The 22,388-nt window shown below is 54.2% G+C and overlaps 1 protein-coding gene across 2 annotated transcripts; it reads right to left on the bottom strand.

The window, feature by feature from the left end:
- Positions 1-7,714: 7,714 nt before the first annotated feature.
- Positions 7,715-19,708, bottom strand: IL10RA (interleukin 10 receptor subunit alpha). 2 transcript variants are annotated; one of them, XM_003992400.6, is made up of 7 exons: positions 19,552-19,708; positions 17,413-17,533; positions 16,635-16,819; positions 15,589-15,755; positions 14,819-14,969; positions 13,852-13,973; positions 7,715-10,412 (listed from the first exon to the last, which is right to left on the bottom strand). In XM_003992400.6, exons 1-7 carry the CDS (start codon positions 19,616-19,618, stop codon positions 9,489-9,491), a joined length of 1,737 nt encoding a protein of 578 aa, XP_003992449.1. In that variant the 5' UTR covers positions 19,619-19,708; the 3' UTR covers positions 7,715-9,488. The 2 variants fall into 2 exon arrangements, with proteins under 2 accessions (XP_003992449.1, XP_006936734.1); XM_006936672.5 differs by having other exon boundaries at positions 17,413-17,527; positions 19,552-19,702.
- Positions 19,709-22,388: the final 2,680 nt, after the last annotated feature.

The following is a 22,388-nucleotide window of genomic DNA, read 5'->3' as shown; positions in this document are numbered from 1 at the left end:
GCCGCGGGCAAAATTCAGGCCTGACACCTTTTCTGAATTTTCTGTGGCAGCTTGCATGGCTCTGGCCATAGCCAGGAACGTCTCAGGAAGTCATAGGGAATATTGCTCAGTCTTTTCGGGGAACCTTGGGCTTTGCTTGCTCCCCAGTCCAGCTTTGGGTGCTCTAAAAACCAAGGCTTTTGATTTTCTTTGCTCGTCCTCAGTCACGTGCAACCCTGTGGCCATCACCAGAGCACACACGAATCAGAGCACACACTCTGGACCCAGAGCGCACACGAACGGTGACTTTGTCTGTTTAAGGGCTACCTTAAGGAAGGGTCGAAACCAGGAAGAGGCTGGGCAGGTGAGGAGGGGTCTCGGCTCCCCTCTAGGTTCTCTCTCATTTGTACTGATCTTGCTTCCCTGCCAGTGGCCCCGCGGGGCCAGCTTCTGTGGTGCTCTCTCTCTGCCCCAGTGGTACGAGAACCTCAAAGTGGGGGCACACGGGAGTATCATTACCATATTTAAAAAACTGCTTAGTGATCAAAAGCTGTCTAGAAGCAGTGGTATTTGAGCAGATCTGGTACAAAACAGGAAGCCAGTGGCCTGGTGAATTCTCACATTTGGGGACCAGAAGTGAAAATGTTCTGTCTGCCCAGAGTAGCAAACAGGCCAACAAAACAACAGGTGGGGCGGCGCTGGATGTCAAGGCCTTGGTGGGCTCCCTGTCTCCTGGATTTTCCCCTGCAGAGCCGTGTGTGTGTGTGGTGGTGGTGGGGGGGGGTGTCTCCCCACTCCCCAAAGCCTAGGATAAGGCTTTTCATATATAAGCTGGGAGCCTTTGGGAGGGAGATGGGTGGAAAATGTAAGAAGCCTCCAGTTTCACTGTAGCCCCAGTAGCTGGTGGGCCCCAGGTGCCATCGGACCTGAGGACGGTGAGTTCCCTTCCAGCTGTGAGGCTCTTGCGGAGCGTGGGTGACTTCAGTGCCACGGTGCTGGGGGAGGGGAGCAGGGGAGGAGGTAGGTGGAGACACCTGTGCGTGTGCGTGCGTGCATGCTGCAGAGATGACTTAGCCAAGGAGGAGAAGGATCTCCATTATCGCCCGCTGTATTCCCAGAGGGCCTGCCCGTGGCAGGTGCTCAGTGAGTGTTAGCTGAAGGAGTGAATGGCTGCATGCTGAATATCGTCACGGTCCTTTGCCTTGCCTCCTGACCACATCCCCTTGCATTAGGCTTCCTGTTGGGTCTGTAGCCCCGAGTTCCTACAGTACCTGAGAGCCATAGGGTGCAGATTGAAGGGAAGGGCATAATCATGGTATGATGTGACTAAGCTAAGGGGACAACAGGCCTGAAAACAAAATTTAAATCACATTTATGTGTATCGCCTGCTTTCTCTTGGGCTCAGTCTAGTGTGTCCCAAGGAACCACGCAGCTTTAGGTTACGTTCCCAGCATTGCCATGATAGGTTTGGACATCAGACGTCTTCACCGTCTGTCATGTGCTTTTCCTTGTGAGGAAATCCGGGCGTTTGTGCATTCGTGATTCATCAAATTTACCGAGCACCTAGGCATCGGCGGGGCGTGAAGGATACAGAGATGTTTCTGCTCTCTAGAGCTCTTAGTGAAACGAACGCTAAATGTATGTTCAGTGACAACAGTATGCCCGGGGCACGAAAGAGAGAAGTCAGAGTGAAGCATACTCTCTGCATTTGGCTGGGGAGACTGAGGGCCCCGCGTTGATACGACGTGACCTAGCTGGGTGATCCGAGAACCCAGGTCTCCTGAGTTCCGGGCCAGCCCAGTGTTCTTTCCACTTGGTGGCTCTGTGGCCTGTTCCTCTTTGTGGGCCGTCTCCAGACTGACAGCCTTGCCATGGAAACTTGGCTGTGGTCCTGTCCATTAGTCTGAGGGACTGGTGGTCACTCCCTCCGTGTGAGGGTCCTATTTCCTTCGCTCCAGAGCATTGTGCCCTCAGCACCTGTTAGACGACATGTGTCGTCTCTCGGCCCCAGGTTTGAACTGTGGGCTCGGATCTTATAATCTCAAGTTTTGGGAGAGTCTCCCAGCCTCATTTTGCATAATTTAATAAATCTCATTTTACTCCTTTTAATTCAGTCCAAAAAATGTGCGTTGAACACGCTAGCTGGGCCAAACACCCCCCTCTGTGACCCCCATGAACGTCTCCATCACAGGTCAGGCAGCAGGTGCCTCTGTGCTGTGCCTCCCATCCTTGGATACACCTCTGATTCCAGCCGGTTGTCAACGGGCTACAACTTTGTGCCGACACGTCTCGTCTCCAGTGTCCGTTACACGTCACTTGCTCTCTGCCCTGGCTCCTCGTGTTCTGGGGGAGCCCAGACAGCCCCACGCACCAGCAGCTTGAGAGTGCAGCACCTCTGGCGGAAGCCTCGACCAGTGCGGGAGCTCAGGACTTCTGTCAATGCTCAGGGGACAATTGGAAGACGCTTCTACACTCTTTAAGGAACATTCCAGTGGGATCAAGGCCAGCACAGCCAGCTTGGTGGCAGGTCCTTGTTTTGGCTTTTTCTTCTCCTGGTTTCTCACTCTCTTGTTCTCTGTGATCACCTTCCAAAGAAACTACCTGCCCGCAGTCCTTGAATCAAGGTTCTGCTTCTGGAGGGACAGTCTAGGCTAAGACCATACTTACCACCTTCCATTGTACGTTTGCCCTTAATCATTTACTTGCTCATTCATTCTGCAAATATGGATGTCTGCTGTGTGCTCTTAGTTGTGGGACTGCGGGAGTGAGCAAAAGAGAGGAGGTCTCTGTCTTCATAGATCTTTCTCGGGAGAGACAGGCTGTGAGCAAATAAACACATAAATAGGTCATATAATTTCAGGTTATAAGTACTCTGGAGGAGAAAAGCTAGGGGTAGGGGGGGCGGAAGGGAGATGGGGAGGAAACTTGGATAGGGGTTCAGCAGAGACCTCCCCAAGGAGGCTGTGTTTGAGAAGACACTCGAATAAATGACCTGAGATGGAGATTAGCTAAAAGCAGGATGGGCAAGAGAGAGAGTGCAGGAGGTGGTGTCGGGGAGCTGGCAGATACCGACTCATTTGGACTTTGCCTCTCCTTTGGCCCAAGAGCGAAGGGGAGGGCTTTCAACAGGGCAGTTGTATTTTATAAGGATCATGCTGGCTGCCGTACTAGACTACGCATGTGGTACGAATCCCACCGTCGGAGGCCAAGGCAGCAGGCGTGGAAGCAGAGGGACGGTGAGGGGATGAACTGTGGTCCCGGTGAGACGTGGTAATGGATTTGACCAGGAAGATAGTGTGGGGGTGGGGACCAGCGATTAGACTGACCACATATCTGGAAGGTAGGGCTGATCGGACCTAACTGATGGATTAGATACGGAGTGTGAAGGAATGATTCCTGGTTTTTGTCCTGAACAACCGGGTGAATGGTGGCATCGTTACTCAGGCGGGGAAGATGGGAAAGATTGAGCGTGTGAGGGAATCCGACCTTCTTTTGTGGACATTACAATTTCGAGGTGCATGCCAGACATCTCCATGGAGCTGCTGAGGAGGTGGGGTTCAGGAGAGAAGTCCTGCTGGGACATTTGGAAGTCCTCGGCCTCCAGGTGGCATTTGAAGGCATGGTCTGGGTGACACCATCTGGGGGCAGTGGGGGGAAGGGTAGAGTTTAACAGAATAGACATCCAATCATCAAATTCTTTAAAGCAGTGGCCTTTACATTTTAGTGTGCATGGGGGGGGGGGTCACCTGCACCTCCAACACCTGTCACCTGTTTACTAAGCCGGACCCTGGGAATTCACATCCATAAATCCTGGGCCTTGGGGAGAAGCTTAGGAAAACCACCCTTGGGTGATTCTGATGTGGGTGATACTTTGGAAAACTGCCCTTGGGTACAGGTAGATGGGCGTGTTAGGCGGTGGAGGGCAAGGAATACCGCCAGGGTCACGGTGACCGGGATCCTGAAGAATGCTTTTCTTCTCTCCAGAGCCATCATGAGGCCTTGACCTCCACCAACCCTTCCTTCCCTGTGTAGGTAGAGGTATATGGGTGCACCCCCTACCCAGGCTTTTGGCAGTCCTGTACCAATGTGCTCCGGGCACCCCCCCCCCCCCCCCCCCCCCCGCCACGTCCGCTCCAGAGCTCATCAGCTCTACGGATCCACTGATTTACTAAAAACTCTCAGCTGCACCTTTGTCTAAGCGACGATGAGGCGTTGATGAGGCTCCCCTGGGGTCTACGAGATGGGTGCCGAGCACACACACGGCTCCTGTCACTCTAAGGGCAAAGGGCTGGTAGCCTGCTTTTCCTCTAGGCGGGGGGGTCAATAGGTGAGTGTTTCAGCTGCAGGTTGGCTGCGGGGTAGGGGGGGGAGTGTGTGGCCATCACCATACCTGTGTCCTCAGTTCCACACCCAGGTGTGGGCTCTCCCATCCAGTGGGGGCAGCATGAGCACAAAGGCCATCGCATCTGAATCCCCAGCTCTGAGCCCTCACCGACTGTCAGGCCTGCCTTGCCAACTGCCGGAGGACTTCTTCTTTGGGTGACTTGTCCTAGGGCGCCAGAACTCATCCCCCACCGCGCCCCCCCCCCCATGTCTCCTTCCCATGTGCCTATTTCGCTTTTCTCGTCCATGTTTGAGTGGGATCAGTGCCTCTTTCACTGCAGCCTGCCACGGAGTCTTGCCAGTTCTTTCTGCAGAATGCCTTTTGAATCGGTCACCTGCTCTCCATTCCTGCTGTCCCTGTTCAGTATTGTCATTGGATCGGATTGTCATTGAACCCTGTGGCGGAATGTGTCCCTTCCAATTTCACGTGTTGAAGCCCTAACTCCTAATGTGATGGTATTAGGAGGTGGGGCCTTTGGGAGGCTTTTAGGGTTAGATGAGGTCATGAGGGGGAGGACCCCACGGTGGGATAAGTGTCTTTGCGAGAAGAGGAAGAGAGACCAGAGAGCTCGCCTAATGGGAGCACGCACTCGCTCTCTACTCCCTCTCCTCCCCCTCTCCTCCCCCTCTCCTCTCCCTCTCTTCCCCCTCTCTTCCCCCTCTCTTCCCCCTCTCTTCCCCCTCTCCTCCCCCTCTCCTCCCCCTCTCCTCCCCCTCTCTTCCCCCTCTCCTCCCCCTCTCCTCCCCCTCTCCTCCCCCTCTCTTCCCCCTCTCCTCCCCTCCCACCTCCCCTCCCCTCTTTCTCCCTCTTCCTTTAGTGAGGACAAAGGAGAAGGGGGCATCCACAAGCCAGGAAGAGAGCCCTCGCCAAGAACCAAATTGGCTGGCCCCTTGATCTTGAACTTACAGCCTCCAGAACTATGAGAAATGTCTGTTATTAAGCCCGTCCCCCAACCCGGGTGTGGTGTTTTTCTATGGCAGCCTGAGCAAAAGAAGACAGCTGCCTCTTCCTTCCCCTCCTCTTGCTTCCACCATCCCTTCTTTTTCCATCTCTGTTCCTCTCAGGGCGCCTGTCACTGATTGTAATGATGTATCTGTCAGTCTGTTAGCTTGATATTCATCTTCGTAACCGGATGGCTTCCTCCGTGAAGCTCCACCTCTTTTGTTCACTGTGGGCCGGGGCTGAGCACCATATCCGGCACATAGTAGGTGCTTAAAAATGCTTCTCGAAGAAATGAAATGCTGACTATAAGTGCTGCTGGCCAGGTCTCAGTACATCCTGCCTTGTCCCTTCTGACTCATGCCATGTGCTTTGGCCAGGGTTATCTTTTTAAAACACTGACCCAACCCTTCCTTGTCAGAGTGTTTATCGGGTCCCCCCCCACCCTTGTCGAATATTTATGGGAGCCATGCGGACCTAAGATGAAGCGGCTAGTGAGGAAAGGTGCTGTGAATCGTTAATAAAAATGCATTTAATTTTAAATTGCGGATTTGCTTTAAAAGAAACCCTGAAACCCAGAAGCACTACAGGAAATGGATGAGTCATGCCTCCTACTACCTGGTGTCCTCTAGGCTGGGGCTTCAGAAATCTGCCCAAGCTGCCCGAAACACTCCCTCTCTCAGTCGCAAGTGCTCTGTCCCGGTTGGGCATGGCCCATGGCATCCCTCTCTCCGCCGTTCCCACGTGGGGTTCCTATAGTTTCCACCCAGCGGGGCAGTGTGGGCTCTGCGGCCATGACCACCCTCGCGACCCTGTGACCGCGTGTGTTCTGTGATAGTGTGTGCCTTGCAGGTGGGGTGAGGAGGGGTAGAGATCTTCGGGGAAGACAAGGCAGATTCTTTGACATAGCTATTTAGAAAGTTGGGAAAACAGTTCAATAGAATTTCCTGTTCGCTCAACGTGGGTCCATTTCCCCCGTCTCCTGGGTAAGAGGAAGTTCCGTTAGCTCATAGAAACGCAGAATCACACATTCCTCAGCCTGGAAAAGCCCTTGAGGGAGATTACTCAGTTTAAGAACAAAGAGGGCCTTCTCTTGGGGACTTGAATCCAAATGGGGCCGAGACGCCTGTGAGCATCTCGGCACCGACTATTGGAAGATCGCTGTTTGCCCCACGAGCCCTGGCTGTCTGGGCTGGGCAGGCAGAGAGGGGCTTCAAAGCAGAGGGGACCCAGCACAAACTCCCACTCATGCGTCACAAGGGAAGCAGGCGAGCCCACATCCTGGGACTCCGTTCTTCAAGCTGCTCTGGGTTTGGTCTCTTCCAGCCGAACTGTCCACGGTTGCTGGTTCCTCTTACTCTCTCAATCTGTGTATTCACCTCTCTGCCGCTCTCCACCCAGCCTGCCTCGGGGGCCTTTTCCTTGGGGCTGAAGCCATCTGCAGCATTCGTTTCCAGGAGTAAGTGGCCAAATCCACACTTCTTAGCAATAGGACAGGGAGGCCTCCGGGGCAGAAGTCTGAGCAGGTCCCAAATGGCATGGTATTAGTCAAGTTCTCTGAAGACGATAGGATCAGCACTTTCCCAGAATGGCTGCTTTTCTCAGAGTGGAATGGGGAGAAGCGTCATTGGAGATAACCCAGGGGAAAGGAGATGAGGTGTCCCCATTCACCTCCTCGAGGATCCAGGCTGTGACAAAGGGCAAAGTGCACCAGAGACCCTGGCCCCGACCCTGAGTTTGCTCCATCTGCCGGGCTGAGCCTGGGGAGAGATTCAAACCCACGTGTGGCTTTTCGTGGAAAGCGAAGGTTGCTTTCAGAATCAAATGCAGATGGCTTCCGCACTTATGAGAAGCACCCGTGGGGCACACCTCCAGGTCGAGGGGGTCAGGTGGCGGGGCTCCAGGAAGGTCTGCTCTCTTTTCCAAGCGGTCAGAATCCACACTCAAAACATTGTCTTGGGGGCACCGGGGTGGCTCAGTCGGTTGAGCGTCTGACTTCAGCTCAGGTCATGATCTCATGGTTTTTGAGTTCGAGGCCCCGCGTCGGGCTCTCTGCTATCAGTGCAGAGCCCGCTTCGGATCCCCTGACCCCTCTCTCTGCCCCTGCCCCCACCCCATGCTCTCTCAAAAAAACAAAAACAAACAAAAAACCTTTGTCTTCTACATTTCCTTTTCGGCTTTCCAAAGGAATGTTTCTTTCACTTACATACAGTGTCATGATCTCTTTCATTACATTACATACCCATTTCGTCCTGTTAGCACGAGGGCTCAGACCTGTGTCCCATTTGAGCCTAAGTCTTCCTCCCTGCTAAAGCGACATCACCCGTTTTATTCCTTATCAACCTCCATGAGCAACAACTTGAGTCTCCCACCAGCCACCGTGTCATCAGAAATTTGATTGGTTTCACAAGATTCCTGTGGCCCTGACAATTTATTGAAGTAAAAAAAACATACACCACTGACGTACAGAGCTTTTAAGACCCGTTCATACCCACCCCCTCGGTGGAAACTCACGTCCCTGTGAATGAAACGCGTCAGGCATGGTTTTCTAGATTTGCAGACGAGGACACCGAGGCTCTTCAGTTTACAGATGAGGAAATGCTATGCACAGTGGGGTCACAACTGGAACCAGGGGGGTCAGAACCGGGTTCTTGAAATACCCAGAATTCTTTCATGGTACGGTGCTCTCTCTTCAATAAATAAGGGAACAAGATAAATAAATAAACCTTCCGAGGGAACCCTGAGGAACTCCTCAAGCTTCAGTGTGCAGAGGGAGTCATCAGATACCTGAGAACCTCTTGGTAGAGTGTGGTGGGGGAGCAGGGGCGGTTCTGGCTGGATTCTCTGAGCTGCTGTGTCTATTCTTGGAATGCCACAGAAAGACGTAGGGCCGAGTGGTGACTCTTCGGGGGCGGCTGTCGGGCCTGTCACACCTCCCAGCTTCCTTGCCCATAGACTGTAAACTGGCTTTGAAGACAGAATCTTAACCCCGAGTGTGGGGAAGCAGGGCCCACAGCCGCCCCCTTTCTGGGCCCAGGGTCTGATGGTTCTCTCAGCGCGACACCGTGGACTTTTGCTAAATCTGTTAGTCCTCAGCGTGAGAAGGAAGCTGGTTCTCTGCAGACGTGGGTTCCACGGTCTGCTTCTTCCCAGCCCAGGCTCACACCGGGCCGGAGTCGCCCCCGAGGCCAGCTTGGTTAACGTCCAGCGAGGAGGGGCCCCCTGGAGACTGAGTCCTTATTCCAACTGTGGCTGGCCCCAGCGCACACAGCTGAACCCTGAGAGAGCAGTGACGTGTCCTGTGGGCCTGTAGCTGGATGTTAGCAGTAAAGCCAAGTGCAGGTCCCAACCCGGACCCTCTGGGGCAGGCGAGCTGGCGCCCAAGTCCACAGACAACCTGGAGGGCTGAGTTTTGACCAGTGACCGGTACAAATAGCCACGGCTTCTGCAGTGCTGTCAGCAAGATGGTGGAGGCCACAGGGTGGGGTAGTGAGTGGCTTGGACACGGGGGCTTCGTCCCCTTGTGGCTCCATAATGGTGGTTGGTAGACTGGCTGACCAGGGCAGATTCATCTGAAGATCTTCTGTGACAAGCTCCCTGCCTGGGAGGACTGCCAGTCTGGAAGATTCTCCGTGTGACCATCCTAGAGACCACACCTGATCTCCGGGTCCTCCTGTTTCCTCCTAGAAATGACCCTGCAGGGAGGCTCTGAAGCCCCCACCCTCCCAGCCCTGCATCCTGCTGGAGGCCCTGGCACGTGGTTAGCCTGAGACGGAGGGCTGGGTCTGAACCGACTTCAGCTTGGTGCCCTCACCACAATAGCTGGCCTCACCACATTTCCAGAAAACACTATGATTCCCCTGAGCAAAGACTCTTTTACAGTATAGGAAGAGCCCCTAGAAGGGAGGAGATCTCCGCCCTGCCCTTCCTGGTCCTGCCAGAGTCTCTGGGGCCCTGTCTGCATAACCGGCCAGTGCCATCTGGATACCCTGCAATACTATAACAAGATAGCCTCTTTCTGCCCTGGGCACCTCAGGGAGCCCTGCTGGGCCTGGCGAGGGCTGGACCTCCAGAACTTGCAGAGGAGTGCTCACACTGGCCTCATGAGTCACTTCTGACCCCTGCAGCCCCTCCTCCTGGTCCAGGAAGGGCACGGCTGACATCAAAAGCATCCCCTTAGCCTGAGTCACTCATTCGAGTGCAGGCTGGAGATCAGAGGCAGAGTGACCAGGTTTGAGTCAAATCGGTCCAGGAGACCACCTGGGGCTGCCATACAGTCCAGAGGGGCCAGGTCATGGGCCAAGTTGCAGTCAGATGCTCCTAGGTCCCTGGAGCTGGTCAAACCCAGAAGTGACCACTCCTCAGTTGGCCGACTCCACTGTCCGGTTGGGGTCCCTGATGCAGGGCGAGTCGTTCCTGGGTCCTGTTTCAAATAGCCCTTGGCCAGGGCCAGCGGGGGCCAGTCAGCCTCGGCATCCAGGCATGTCCTGAACTTGGGGCCGAGGCCATCTGTCGAGGCAGGCTCTTCCTCCAGGCAGCCTGCCGTGGTTGCTCTCTCCTGTGTGCATCTGGTCTGCTTTAGGTAGCCCCGGAATGCCACTGAGGCTGGGTCTTCCTCCCCAGGCACCTCAGGCCCTGGGGGATTGACACGGCCCAAGTCTGAGACCCCCTGCACATCCCCAGGCTGCCCTTCTGAGTTTTGGGCTAGACCGAGGCCGCTGTCGTCCTGGCCCTGGCTGCTCTTCCTCACCCGCTGCTCCCAGTGGGGTCCGGTGCCAGGACTCGGGCTGGGCTCCTGCAAGCAGATCCCGCTGTCTGTGCTGTTGCTGCTGCCCCCGCTGCGGCTGTTCTCCGGCTCTCGGGGCGCCCCCTTTCCCACAGTCCCTGCCGCCTGGGGGTGGGGGACCGGCAGGAGGAACTGGGACCCCTCATTCTGCAGGGATGACTTCGCACTGCCAAAGCCGCTGTCCGTGCTGCCATGCAGTTCCGAGTTCTTCAGCTCCGGGGACACTTTGGGGAAGGCCCCCTCGTCAAGGGGATGGATGGTGTCCTGGGGCTCTGGGCAGGAGAGCTGGAGGACCAAGTTGAACGGATGGGGCTTCCCGAAGACCTGGAAGGGAGAGGGCAGAGTGAGAAAAGCAAGGGTCACCGGCAGCAACCCACTCCAGCGTTGCAGGTGAGGCCCCGGGTCCGGGAGGTGAGCCCAGGGAGGCTCCGCTCTAACCGAGGGGCCCCTGTGCTTTTTGTTGTCATTTCAGAACCGACCTTTCCTCTTAATGCAATTCTCAGTTTGGCTCAGGCCTGTGTGCTCACAGCCCGGGTGGAAAGGCAGGCGGGACTGGAGCCTGCAGGGAGTGGAGAATGTTCTTGGCTCCCTCGGCACTGCTCTCCGCACCTGAGAGCAGGCCGGATTCCTTTAGATACATCTAGAAGTGAGTGCCAAACTTTTTTTTGACTATGTCCCAAAATAAGGAATGTGTTACAAAGTAACCCACCTACAAATAGCCTGTAAGTCTGTAACTCACGTTTAAATAACTGAAACCAGTTTCACAAGATAGTACTTACCATTACTAGCCGTGTACTTCGATCTACACTGCTACTCCATTCTATTCTATTCCTGTTTTAGTCTGTCCTACCTTTCCTATCCCATCCTATCCATTATCCTAGCTTGTCCATTTCATTGTTTTAAAATGCTGATGTGAGACACCAAGACTTGCACAAACACAGGTGGCTGCCACGTGGGGCGGTGGAACAGGCACAGAACTAGTGGCTGAGGAGGACCTGCTCCCCATTAATTGCCGGGAGTCCCAGGGAAAGTCACTTAACCCCTCTCCCCCTTGCTGTTCTGTCTCGGTCACACTGGGGTTCTTTCTGCCCGGGAACGCATCAGCTCAGTGCTCTCAGGGCCTTTGCACATGCTATGCCCTGTGGTCGGAACACTCTTCTCTGAGCGCTTTCTACGGCTGTGTCCTCCTTAACGCTCAGGTCTCCGCTCAGCTCAGCTCTCCCCAGAGAGGCCTTCCCGATCATCCTGGCTAGAGCAGTGCTCCACACGGTCTCTGCATTAACCTAGTTTTTAAAAAAATTTTAAGTGTATTCATTTTGAGAGTGAGAGGGGGAGGGGCAGAGAGAGAGAGGGAGAGAGAGAATCCCTAGCAAGCTCTACACTGATAGTATGGAGCCTGATGCAGGGTTCGAACTCATGAAATGTGAGATCATGACCTGAGTCGAAACCAAGAGTCAGACTCTTGACCGACTGAGCCACCCAGGCGCCCCAGCATTAACCTAGTTTACTTCTTTCTAGTACTTGGTTCCCGGAATTATTTTTTAGTTTATTTTCCGCCCCCTGCCAAGACCCACGATACACACTACCCACACCCAGCAGAATACAAACACCTTGAGGGCAGGACCTGCCTAGTTTTGTTTGCCACAATGTTCCTGGCGCTTAAGCTGAGCTGGCACATACTGGGCATTCGTAAGGTTTGCTGACTGACTGACGGACTCACTGTTGCACATCTGCCCTAATTCCCTTTGTAAGTTTTGACTCCAGCGCAACTCTTACTGGTTGAGTTCCTATTGCTATCCTGTAGGTTGGCGATTAAGGACAGCTGTTTCTAGAACCGGACTCCATGGCCCAAATCCCAGCTCTGCCTTTGCCAGCCGTGTCACCTTGGCTCAATTATTTGTCCTCTCTGTGCTTTCGTGTCTTGCCTGTAAAGTGGCAGTAAGGATAGTACCTGTCTGGTCATGTTGCAGTTAATGCTTGGAGAACGCTTTGAACTGTGCCTGGTACATAGAAGGCACTCGGTGAATGTTCGGTGAATCGAATTTTATGCTCCCATCTCTAAGGAAGTGTTGTTTCTCCATTTCCTAGAGGAGGAAATGGAACCTCAGAGAAGTTAAATGACACGCCCAAAGTCACAGCAGCAAAGAACAAACCTGGGATTTGTACTCTGCTGGCCTGATTTGAAATCCCCATTTGTCCAAAGATCAGATCAAAACAGCTAATGAGTGGGACTAAGCAAGTGAGTGTGAAGGTGCTAGAAGGTGCCAGAAGTTATTGGTAGAGTTCGTAATGGCCATGATCATTTGATGAAGGGAACTGGGTTGCCTTTATCTTGAGGAGGCAAAAATTGTCAAGGAGAGCTCAATTCTGTGATCCAGATGTCACAGAGGAGCAAAACCCCAGAGGTTGCTTGTCCTCTCCTTTGGCATTTTCAATCTGTGTCGATTTCACTGGGTCGCATTAGAGTTAAAAGAATATATATACACGTCAGCTGCCCCAACAGGCTGTGATCAAGCCCCTTGGGACCAGGGGCCACTGCCGGTTTGTTCATCTCTTCCTGGACGCTCGTCCTGATGCCCAGCTAGGAATCCCCGCTGCAGTTACCAGGACCACTCCTCCCCCACCCCTCTGCTTTCCGGTTATCCAGCCCGAAGGGCAGCCGCCATGAGGCACTCACCTCTAAACCTCCCCCATCCCAGCCCCAGGCCCTGCGTATCGGATATGCTCCAAGTACTTGTTAAACAGGCCAGTGTATACACGTTTATAGAACTGAATCTCCCCAGAGTGCAGAGAAGGAACCGTGAGTTACATACTTCAGTTAGACACAAGGGAGAAATTTTTAGTCTCCTAAGGTACCCAGGGCACAGGAACACCGTCCTCTGCTTCCTGGACAAGGCTCTAAGTAGGGCAGGCAGTCGCTTCTCTCCCTGCCTCCCCACTTCCTGGAGTTCTTACTCAAAATAATTCCAGAGGACCTGTGTCTCTCTTCTTATTTTTCCCAGAAATCCTGGGATCCCTCTGAGTGGGGGGATACCCTTCCAGCGGTGGCCTTTCCTAGGGCCCCTGGCTCCCTGATGGGGCCGGTCCTCCCCAGCACAGCCCACGGCTATCACAGTGATGGCGGTTGGGGGGGGGGGCGCAAACTCTGGAGCAGCCTGAATCCCAGGCGGGACAGGCAGGACAATTTGGAAATGCTGGCTTACTAGCCGTTGCTGGCACTGTAGCAAGACGAGACGCTCTGGAAGGGGGTCAGAGACCCTGGCCATGACCTCCTCGGCATTACCACCCGCTCTGCTCTCTGCCACTCTGGTGGCAGCACTAGGTGGGTGCTTCTAGGCCTGAGTTCTTCCTCTTCCGGAGCACTTGTCATCACCAGCCGGTAGGTGGGGGGAAAGACTGGGCTTCGGCCTGACTCTTCCTGGCCCTGTGACCCCTGTGCGTGGAACAGTCACTCTATGCCTCCCCATAGGGGAAGATAAGATGAGGATAATACCTGCCTCAGAGGTACTAATAGTAAATAGTAACAAAAACACCTTGGGGGTTGGGGCTACTCAGTATGTATCTTATCGGGGCTATTAGAAGATAATGTTCTCAGCACCGGGCTCTGCATGTAAGCCCTGCCTCTGTCCCCGTGGTCCCTGAGGAAGGTGCCTGCTGATAACGTCAGGGCTGAGGGAACGGACCGTCTGGGGGGAGCCCGCTGCCTCCTGGAGCCCTGGTGCGGCTAGGGAGGATGGGATAGTGGCCCCTCCTGGAGACTCACCAGGACGGTAGGCAGCTTCCTCTGGCGTCGCACGTACAGCTGGAGGGCCAGGCAGTAGGCCAGGGCTCCGCAGAGCAGCAGGACGAAGGTGAAGAAGATGATGAGGTTGGTCACGGTGAAATCTGTAGGCCCAGAGAGATGTGTTTGTGGCCCGGCAGTGTGGGACGCTGGAGGGGTGGCTCCCGGGAGCCACCGAGTGTGGGGCCCAGGTGATCCCCCAGGCTTCCTCTAGGCTACAGCTAGATGTTTCTGGATTCTTGAGAATCCCTGCCTGGGCTTCCAACCTCTGTCCTGAAGGATTCCCTCACTAGGCACACTGACTCGGCTTCCGGCTTTGTGCTCGATTCACACTACGGCACGTGGAACGGTGGGGCAGGGTGGTACAGCGGGTGGGAATGGAGGCTTTGGGAGCAGCCAGACCTGGGCTAAGTCCCAGCTCCAGCACTCACCAGCCGTGAGGGTGTGGACAAATTACACAGCCTCTCTGAGCCTCCGTTTCCCCACAGAAGATGACTGTGAAGGACACAGCACCTGCGGAGAGCCTGGCTTCAGCAGCTGTGGCAGGGGGCAGCTCAGTTCGGCTTCCTCGGAGGGGGAGGCAGGGTAAGAAGGCCCTCTGTGCCCAGCTCCAAGGAAGGACGGCTGAGGAATGTAAGAAACGGGAAAGACCGTAGGTGGCGGAGGTAGGCTGGGGTGGGGGTGGGTTCTTGGGAAGCACGGCTGTGCTCACGTGGAAGTAGCAGCAGAAGCAAGAGGCCTGGCTTTGCCACCATGTCCTAGAAAGTTGTTCATACCCACAGAGCCTCAGTTCCCGCGTCTCTAAAATGGGGACAATAGGAGCTCACCCACAGGGCTGTGGGGAGGAGCGCCCGTGGCATTGGCAGCCCTCAACCGATGCTTTTCGGGTTGTGTGAGGCCCTTCCTGCCTCCCTCCCCACCCGGACAGCAGCCCTGGCCGCAGACTCACACTGTGGGGTAAGCACAATGCACTCTTCCTTGGACCACAGCCCCCTGTTCACTCGGGAGGCCACAGATGGCTTCACCTTGACACAGAATTCTCCCAGTTCTCCAGGAGGTGAGAGGCTGAAGGTTTCACGGTTTATCTTCTGCTTTATGAACTGAAACGAAAACAACACAGCCATAAACAAAATATCCCTGGCTCATGGGCTGCGGGAGCCGAGAGCTGGGGAGCCGTCAGAGGTGCTCCAGGCCGACCTTTCTTCAGTGTCCTTTCTCAAACATCACAAACCCGCTATCATCAATGCAGCCCAAGATCTCTGTGATTAACATGATTTATCTCGTACTAAAAGAGAAGTGGAACATTTTACGGGACACTGAGGACCTTTCTAGAAGGGGCTGGAATCAAATGGTGGAAAGAGCCTCCTCTTTCCTGGCAGATTCCAGATATCCCACATACGGGGTGTCCATGGGCAATCACATAGCCTCTCGGAGCCTCATTTCCCCACTTTCAAAAGGGAGTAAAATATCCACCTGCAAGGGTGTCGGAACTAACAGCTATCAGATGTGTGGCATGGTGCCTGGTGCTAGCAGGCAGGGTCCTCCCTGCCACCTGGCAGGTGCATCTTAACCGAGGGCTTCTCAACTCCCTTCCCCGCCCCATGACCGCCCTCCGCTCTGCCAGCAAAGTCCCCCACGGGTGCACAAAAGGTGCTGCCGGCCCGGGGTGACAGGGAGGCCCAGGGAGCCCAGGGGCTGCGGCCCTGGGGAAGTCCATACCGTAGAGTTCCCCGGCACCTTGCGCAGCTTAATCTCATACTCTCGGAAGTGTTGGAAGATGCTTTCGTAAGTGTCGCCTGTAGGGGCGATCCCGGGCCTGGGGAGCTGGATCCGCCCGAGGATGATGCCGTTGTCCACCTGTAGCTTCACGCTGACCATCAGAGTCACTGAGGGGGGAGGCAAAATCATGAGGCCGGCGGGCTGGGGAGGGCCTGGGTGCCCCACCCGTGCTTGGCCTCTACCCACCCTAAAACCTGGGCCACTGGTTTGCAACCCAGCAGAACATCAGGACTTCCTGGGGGCTACATTAAAAATATAGATGCCCCAGGCCCACTCAAGACACAGTGAATCTGAAGTTTTGAAACTGGGCCCTGGAAACATTTATTTTAAACACACTGCCCCGGTAATATTTCTGCAGCCAGCTGAACACTGGCCTGCGGGCCGGCATTTGGGAGCCAGTGACCTCAACGACCATTGGTTCTGGCTCTGAATTTTGGAGAGTGGGCTCACCACACACACAGAGTATATGGTCAGTCCCAATTTGCAGAATAGAAGAATCCCATCAAGTTTGGGGCTTACCCTTTTATCTCTAGAAAGAGAGACCCCCAACTCTTCATCAGCATCTCCCTGCCTCCAAGCCTCACACCCTGACCCCTGGGAATTCAGCCTGAAGCAGGTGAGGACTAGATCTAAGTCTGCCTACTGTTTGCTGCCCCTTGCTGAGAGCTTCTGGATTCACTTCCTCTTCCAGAACTCGATAAGTACACAGGTCTGGCCCTTGTGACTCAGCTGCTCCAACTCGCCCCAAGACTTCTCTTCTGTAGGATAAACAACTCCAGTTCCCTTTTAAATCTTGGACAACTTGGCTATTTTCATCTAAATCTTCCCCAAAAGTCCTGACTAGTTGTTTGGGCAACGCGGTGCCCGGCCAGGAAGCCTGGCTGGATGGCAAGCTATGGGAGCAGAGTAGAGTTCTAGACTAGAGTTTCTGGCAGGAAGGGACCCCCAAAGCCATATTCCAGGTCCAGGGGAGTTTCGAAAAGCACCTTCATCCAGGGAGAAGCGGGTGTTGGTGTTGGTCCAGTTGGAGTACCGGTTTCCAGCCATTGCCCGGACCCTGGCTTTGTAGCTATTGTCGTGGTACAGGTCCAGGGTCATAATAGTGAGATCACAGGACAGCACCAGGGTCTGGTTACAGCTGGGGGTGGACTCCCAGGAGTCTCTTCCATACCTGGGGAGATATCCGGATCAGAGCATCAGTAGGGAAATTTGTGCTCAAACCTACCTCCTTTAAGAGGAAAGCAAGGGGCCCAGGGAGAGAGCTCAACGATGATCCAGCCCTCAGGGCATTTTCTCTGGCCCAGGGCATCTAACTGCAAGAATCTCTCTCTCGGTTCTGGAACTGCATACCAATTTCTCTTAGATTGGAACATCTAACGGACATCCCCTTCCTCCAGGAAGCCTTGCTACCTACCGCCACACGGCCTCATTTCTCCTTTCTCCTGACTACATTTGCAGTCCTTTGGGCTTTTACTTGTTTTCCGACCATATTATGGATGCACTTCCTGTTTTTCCAGTAAGATGGAAAAAACCTTGAGGGTAAAGGCAACACCTTGGCCTTTTCACCCCAGAGCTCCCAGCGCACTGCTCAACGCAGGAGACTCAAGTCAGTACTCGTCAACTGATGGATATGCACCAGGGTCCTTCCGGGAGTCACTTCAATGACAAGACCGATTTATCTTCCCGTGCCGGGAAAGTGCAAGGGGATGGGTCCACCCCCTCCCGCACCCACCTCTCTCCTTCCTCCATCTCCCCTTTCCATACCTCAGAAGCTCCACTTCATAGTAGGTGCTTTCTGACTGATTCGGGATGGGAGTCCAGTGGAGGATATGGGAGAAAAATTCTGCTTCAAACCACACAGATGGAGGGCTGGGAAGTTCTGTTCCTGGGGCAAAGAGTGTGGATATCAGAGCTGGTGGAGCCCGCCTCCCGGGGATAATGATGCTGACTGTGGCCATCAATCTAACAGCCTCCATTTATTGAGTCCTTTGAGCTGAGCACTCTGCTAAGTACTTTTTCTATGTTGTGTCAGTTAATTATCCCAGCAGCCCTCCAGGGTAGGCATCTATTACTCCAGTTTTACGGAAAGGTTAGGTGACTTGCCCAAGGCCTATGGAGTGAGTGAGGGTCAGGGTGAATCCAGATGGGTCTGATTCCAGAGCTAGTGTTGTGTCCTTAAATTGCTGTCCTGTGCTGTCGGTGATTGGGAGCAGGAGCGGAGGCTGAGAAGCGTCAAGCTGAGTCGGATGTTATCTCAGCAGGGAAGGCACAGGCTGAGGGCTAAGGTATGTGTGTCTGCAATGGGCTCTCAGATGAGCTAGTCCCTGGCTCTGCCCGATCCTTGTCCCTGTTCCGGCCTCATCCCCAGGCCTGCTCCCATCCCCATAGCTGGTCCCCATCCTGGCTCCAGCCCCAGCCCTCCTCTCTGCAGTTCTTGGGGGTACGCAGATGTCCTGCTTGTTGGCATCTGTTTCTCTTCACAGCTCTCCTGGGCAGTCCCAAGCTGTGTGCTTGCCCCATTCCCCCGCTTCTAGAAGGGCTTTAGGCTGGCTGACAGACAGAACGAAGCAGTTTTGGTTCTACACAGGGCTGACAGCATTTCCACCCAGAGCCAGCACCCTTGGCTCCACGGCGAGATACTCAACACCACAGCCGAACTCCCATCTTCCGCCCTTGCTCCTCCCCTTCACCAGGGGGAAACTCCAACTTCAGGAGGCCTCAAATGAACTTGCCAGTGTGACTTGGGCAAATTACTTAACTTCACCAGACCTCTCATTTGTGAGAATGTAATAAATACACCTATGCTGAGAGTCTTGCCGGTCAAGGGCAATGAGGTAGGTCAAGGCCAATACCCAGTCAATCCCTCTTCCCTCCTCCTTGATCCCTTAATGTCTCTCAGTCTGCCAGCCACTCTCCCAGGCTTCCTTTGTTCTCTAAGTTCTCACCATCTCTAGTAATACTTCTTCTAGAGTTGACATTCGCACTGAGTATATTTCCCCTGTCCCTTTCTTTCTTTCTTTCTTACAATGTCTTTGATCCTCAAGGCGGTGTTTCGATTTCAGAACATTGGATGGAAAGTGAAAAATGCAGCGGGTCTCTGTGGTGTTTGGGCTGCGCGTCCCCGACTCAGCTCTCGATCATGTGAACGGCTGACTGCATGTTTTACTTTGTATTTTGGTGTAGACGCGGTTTCAGTCCCTGCTCTCCCTGCCGCCACCTCGCTGCCCTTTCATTCTCTCTCCAGGCTTGCCTCGGCTCCCCTGCAGAAACTTTCCAGGATAGCTGGCTGGGTTAGAAGACTGAGCTAAGGGGTAGGAGGAGGTAGGGGGAGGCGGGTGGCAGTGGGAGCGCGTTAGGGGCTAAAGAAGAAGCAGGGGATGATCAGATGGAGCCACAGGTGACAGTGAGGGGAAAGAGCTGGGATGAGCCAGGGCATGGCACGGGGAAGAAACAGGTTACGTGGACCTCTAAGGGAAGGTGGAGTCGGATGGGGAATCAAAGTCATTCCCCAGGGTGGGGAAGCAGTCTTAGCTGGCCGAGAACAACAACAAAAAAGGCCAAGGCTAAATTTCTGATCGGCCTGGAAGTGGATGGACAATAAGCCGGGCGCGGGAGTGTTATCTGACTTCTCTATCCACCCCCTTACCCCCCATCAATTTAATGCTCTTACACTTCCACAACGGGGAGCCTAAGACTCAGGCTTGCCGGAATGAGGGAGCTTCGGGGGGGGGGTGTTGGACAATGGACTCCCCTCTCCCCAGAGGGACAGCCAGACGGGGTTCCCCGTGGAGCGCACAACTTTAATGCAGGGGCGACGAAAGGCGGGGGTCGCGTGTGGACACGCACACAGCCCAGCCGGGCGAGCGCGGAGCGGGCAGGGGAGGGCCGGGCTGCGATCCTTACCGTGCGCGCCGGAGCAGAGGCGCAGGCTGAGGAGCACCGCCAGAGGCACTACCAGGCGCGGCAGCATCCTGGGCGCGCCGCATCCTCCGGGGACCGGAGCCGGGCTGCGCGCGTCCAGCCGCGACTCCGCGGCTCTGCCTCTGCGAGCTCGGGCTGGCGGGCTGCCCCGCCCGCACTCCGCCAGGCTGCGTCAGAGGGGCGGGGCCCCGAGACGCCCCGCCCCCTCCACCGAGGCCGCGCCTCCGGATGCTCGCGCGGGCTGCTGCCCACAGCCCTGAGCCCGCAGCTCTGCGCTCCCCGCCCACTCGGGTGGGGAGGATGCGGGGGTGGGGGAGTGGGCGGACACAGGGCTGTCCCGGGGAGGGGACGCGGTTCCGGCGTCCCTTCCCCGCTTCCCAGCCCTCCACTCCCGGTTTCCAAGGCCGCCCAGTGCGATCGCGTTAAAGCAAGCCCGGGCAGTCTGGGCTGGGGTGCGGAAGGTGGGGTGAGGGTGTCAGAGCTGATTTTGTGGGATGGACAAACAGGGTTGGGATTGGAGCTGTGGCCAAGGCCAGGCGCTCGCTCGGAGCTGGGGAAGGGAGGAGAGTGCCCCAGGCGCTCAGGCAACATTGTTAGGACACGTGTGTGACTCTCGATGTGGCCCTAGTGCCTGGGTGTAGGGTTATAAGCCAAGCCAGCGGTAAAGTAGGCGGTCCTCTACCCGACTTAATAGTTTGGGAGGGGTGTCCGAGGCCTCCTTCAGCTGCTTTTGGCTTCCCTCGCTTGCCTGAAATCTCACATTTAGAGCCTTTTCTCTTCTTTTCTCTTTTCTTCTCTTCTTCTTCTTCTCTCTCTCTCTCTCTCTCTCTCTCTCTCTCTCTCTCTCTCTCTCTTCCTTCCTGCCTTCCTATAAAACTCCTGGGGGACTGGGTAGCATATTGTCCGTTACTCATGCTTCGGTATCACTTGACTCAAACGAGACTTCACTCCAGGTGCACTGAAGATGTGAGAGCATGGGAGACAAACTTGTCCACTTCACTTTGCTTGTGCGCTGACACCTGCTTAAGAGCATGTGGGTGTCTTGGGGAGGGAGTCCTCTTCTGGGCTGAGGGTCTACTGTAGGGCTAGTAAGACCTCACTTTTTGATGATGATTAGTGAAGGTCAGGGATGCCCCACCTATGTGGATAGTGGAGAGTGGTATAGGGAGGCAGGACATGGCGTCAGTCAGAGAACCACCCTAAGGGGACAGCTCTTGTTGCCACACCCTCAGATCAGCTGGGAGAAAGAGTTCCAGGGTTTGTAATGTGCTAGAATGTTTTCTGCACTCTCTGTTGCCCAACTGGAAGATTAAGTGGCCAAAAGTATCCAGGCATGACCCAAGGGGTGTGGCTGCCTTCTGAAATGACTTTTCAGTTCCCACTGACCTTTTGAAGGAGGAGTACACGACAGTTTCTTGTTGAGCTTGTCTTTACTTACTTTTTTTTTTTTTCAGTTATAAGAGTTTAAAAGTCTTACCCCATTGCCATTGTGAGGGAGGGTCAGGATTCTTAAGTCATTCACATGACAATTTTATTCTGTACACTCAGTTTGGGCCAGATCCTGTATTAAAGCTGAGGATAAAATAGTGATCAGAACAAGGTCCCTTCCCCCCAAGAACCTTACAATTTAGCTAGAGACGGAAAGTAAACAGAGATTTTAATATGCCATGGGAAGTGTTCTGGGAAGGAAGTATAGGCCAAAGTGGGTACACAGGAAACGGGCACTCAACCATAACTTGGAGTAGAGGATAGGGAACGCTTCCTGGAGGAGGTGACATCTAAGCTGATACTTGAGGGATTTGTAGGAGGTAGCTAGCTGGGTTGAAGAGCAGATATGGAGGATGTTCCAGACAGAGGGCAGTGTCCACTTAGAGATGGGGGAACATGGCGCTTTTGAAGAACCTTGTAAAATGCGTAAGTCAGCTTTCCTGTTTTAAGATGAGAGTCACCATGGCTGACATAGATTAATGTTTTGCTCAGGCAGAGCCTGCATTTGAATACAGGCTATCCCCATGTGTCCTGCTGCCTCATAGCACTGAGAACAGGAATTAGGTCAGACATATGATTACCATATCTTTTCTTTTTTTAGTGTTTATTTATTTTTGAGGGAGAGAGAGAGAGAGAGATACAGAATCCTAAAGGAGGCTCTAGGCTCTGGGCTGTCAGCACAGAGCCCGTCGTGGGACTCGAACTCATGAGCTGAGAGATCATGACCTGAGCTGAAGTCAGACGCTTAACCGACTGAGCCACCCAGGCGCCCCACCATACCTTTTTTTTTTTTAATTTTTTTTTATTTTTATTTTTTATTTTTTTTTCAATGTTTATTTAATTTTGGGACAGAGAGAGACAGAGCATGAATGGGGGAGGGGCAGAGAGAGAGGGAGACACAGAATCGGAAACAGGCTCCAGGCTCTGAGCCATCAGCCCAGAGCCCAACGTGGGGCTCGAACTCACGGACCGCGAGATCGTGACCTGGCTGAAGTCGGACGCTTAACCGACTGAGCCACCCAGGCGCCCCACCATACCTTTTTTTTTTTTTTTTTTTTTTAAAGAAATTCATGTGTTTGTTTTGGTTTGTATGCAGTTATGTATTCTCGGTGTTCTGCTCTAAGGTTCTGCTATTCATAGCAACTAGATTTCCTGCTTCCCTTGCAGTTAGGTGGAATATGTGACTGGGTTTTAACCGATGTAAAGTTGAATTGATGGGTGCCACTTCCTGGCCTGGCCTGTAACTTTCCCTTTGTTATTCTGTCAGCTTGCTGGAAGGGGTCCGGTGGAGGATTCCAAGGGGGTGGAAGGAGACTGTCCCTGAATCACGT

This window comes from Felis catus, chromosome D1 (assembly GCF_018350175.1).
Source record: "Felis catus isolate Fca126 chromosome D1, F.catus_Fca126_mat1.0, whole genome shotgun sequence".
NCBI lineage: Eukaryota > Metazoa > Chordata > Mammalia > Carnivora > Felidae > Felis > Felis catus.
Note: the sequence above shows the minus strand (reverse complement) of the source record. Positions and strands in the feature narration are given on the sequence as shown.

Excerpts from the sequence above, each read along its gene's own strand:
- IL10RA (XM_003992400.6), bottom strand. The coding sequence starts at position 19,618 with ATGCTGCCGCGCCTGGTAGTGCCTCTGGCGGTGCTCCTCAGCCTGCGC. Across the intron at positions 15,756-16,634 it reads CCGCTTCTCCCTGGATGAAG|TGACTCTGATGGTCAGCGTG; the intron begins GTGCTTTTCGAA and ends CTCCCCCCTCAG. Across the intron at positions 10,413-13,851 it reads GGAAGCTGCCTACCGTCCTG|GTCTTCGGGAAGCCCCATCC; the intron begins GTGAGTCTCCAG and ends TCTCCCTTCCAG.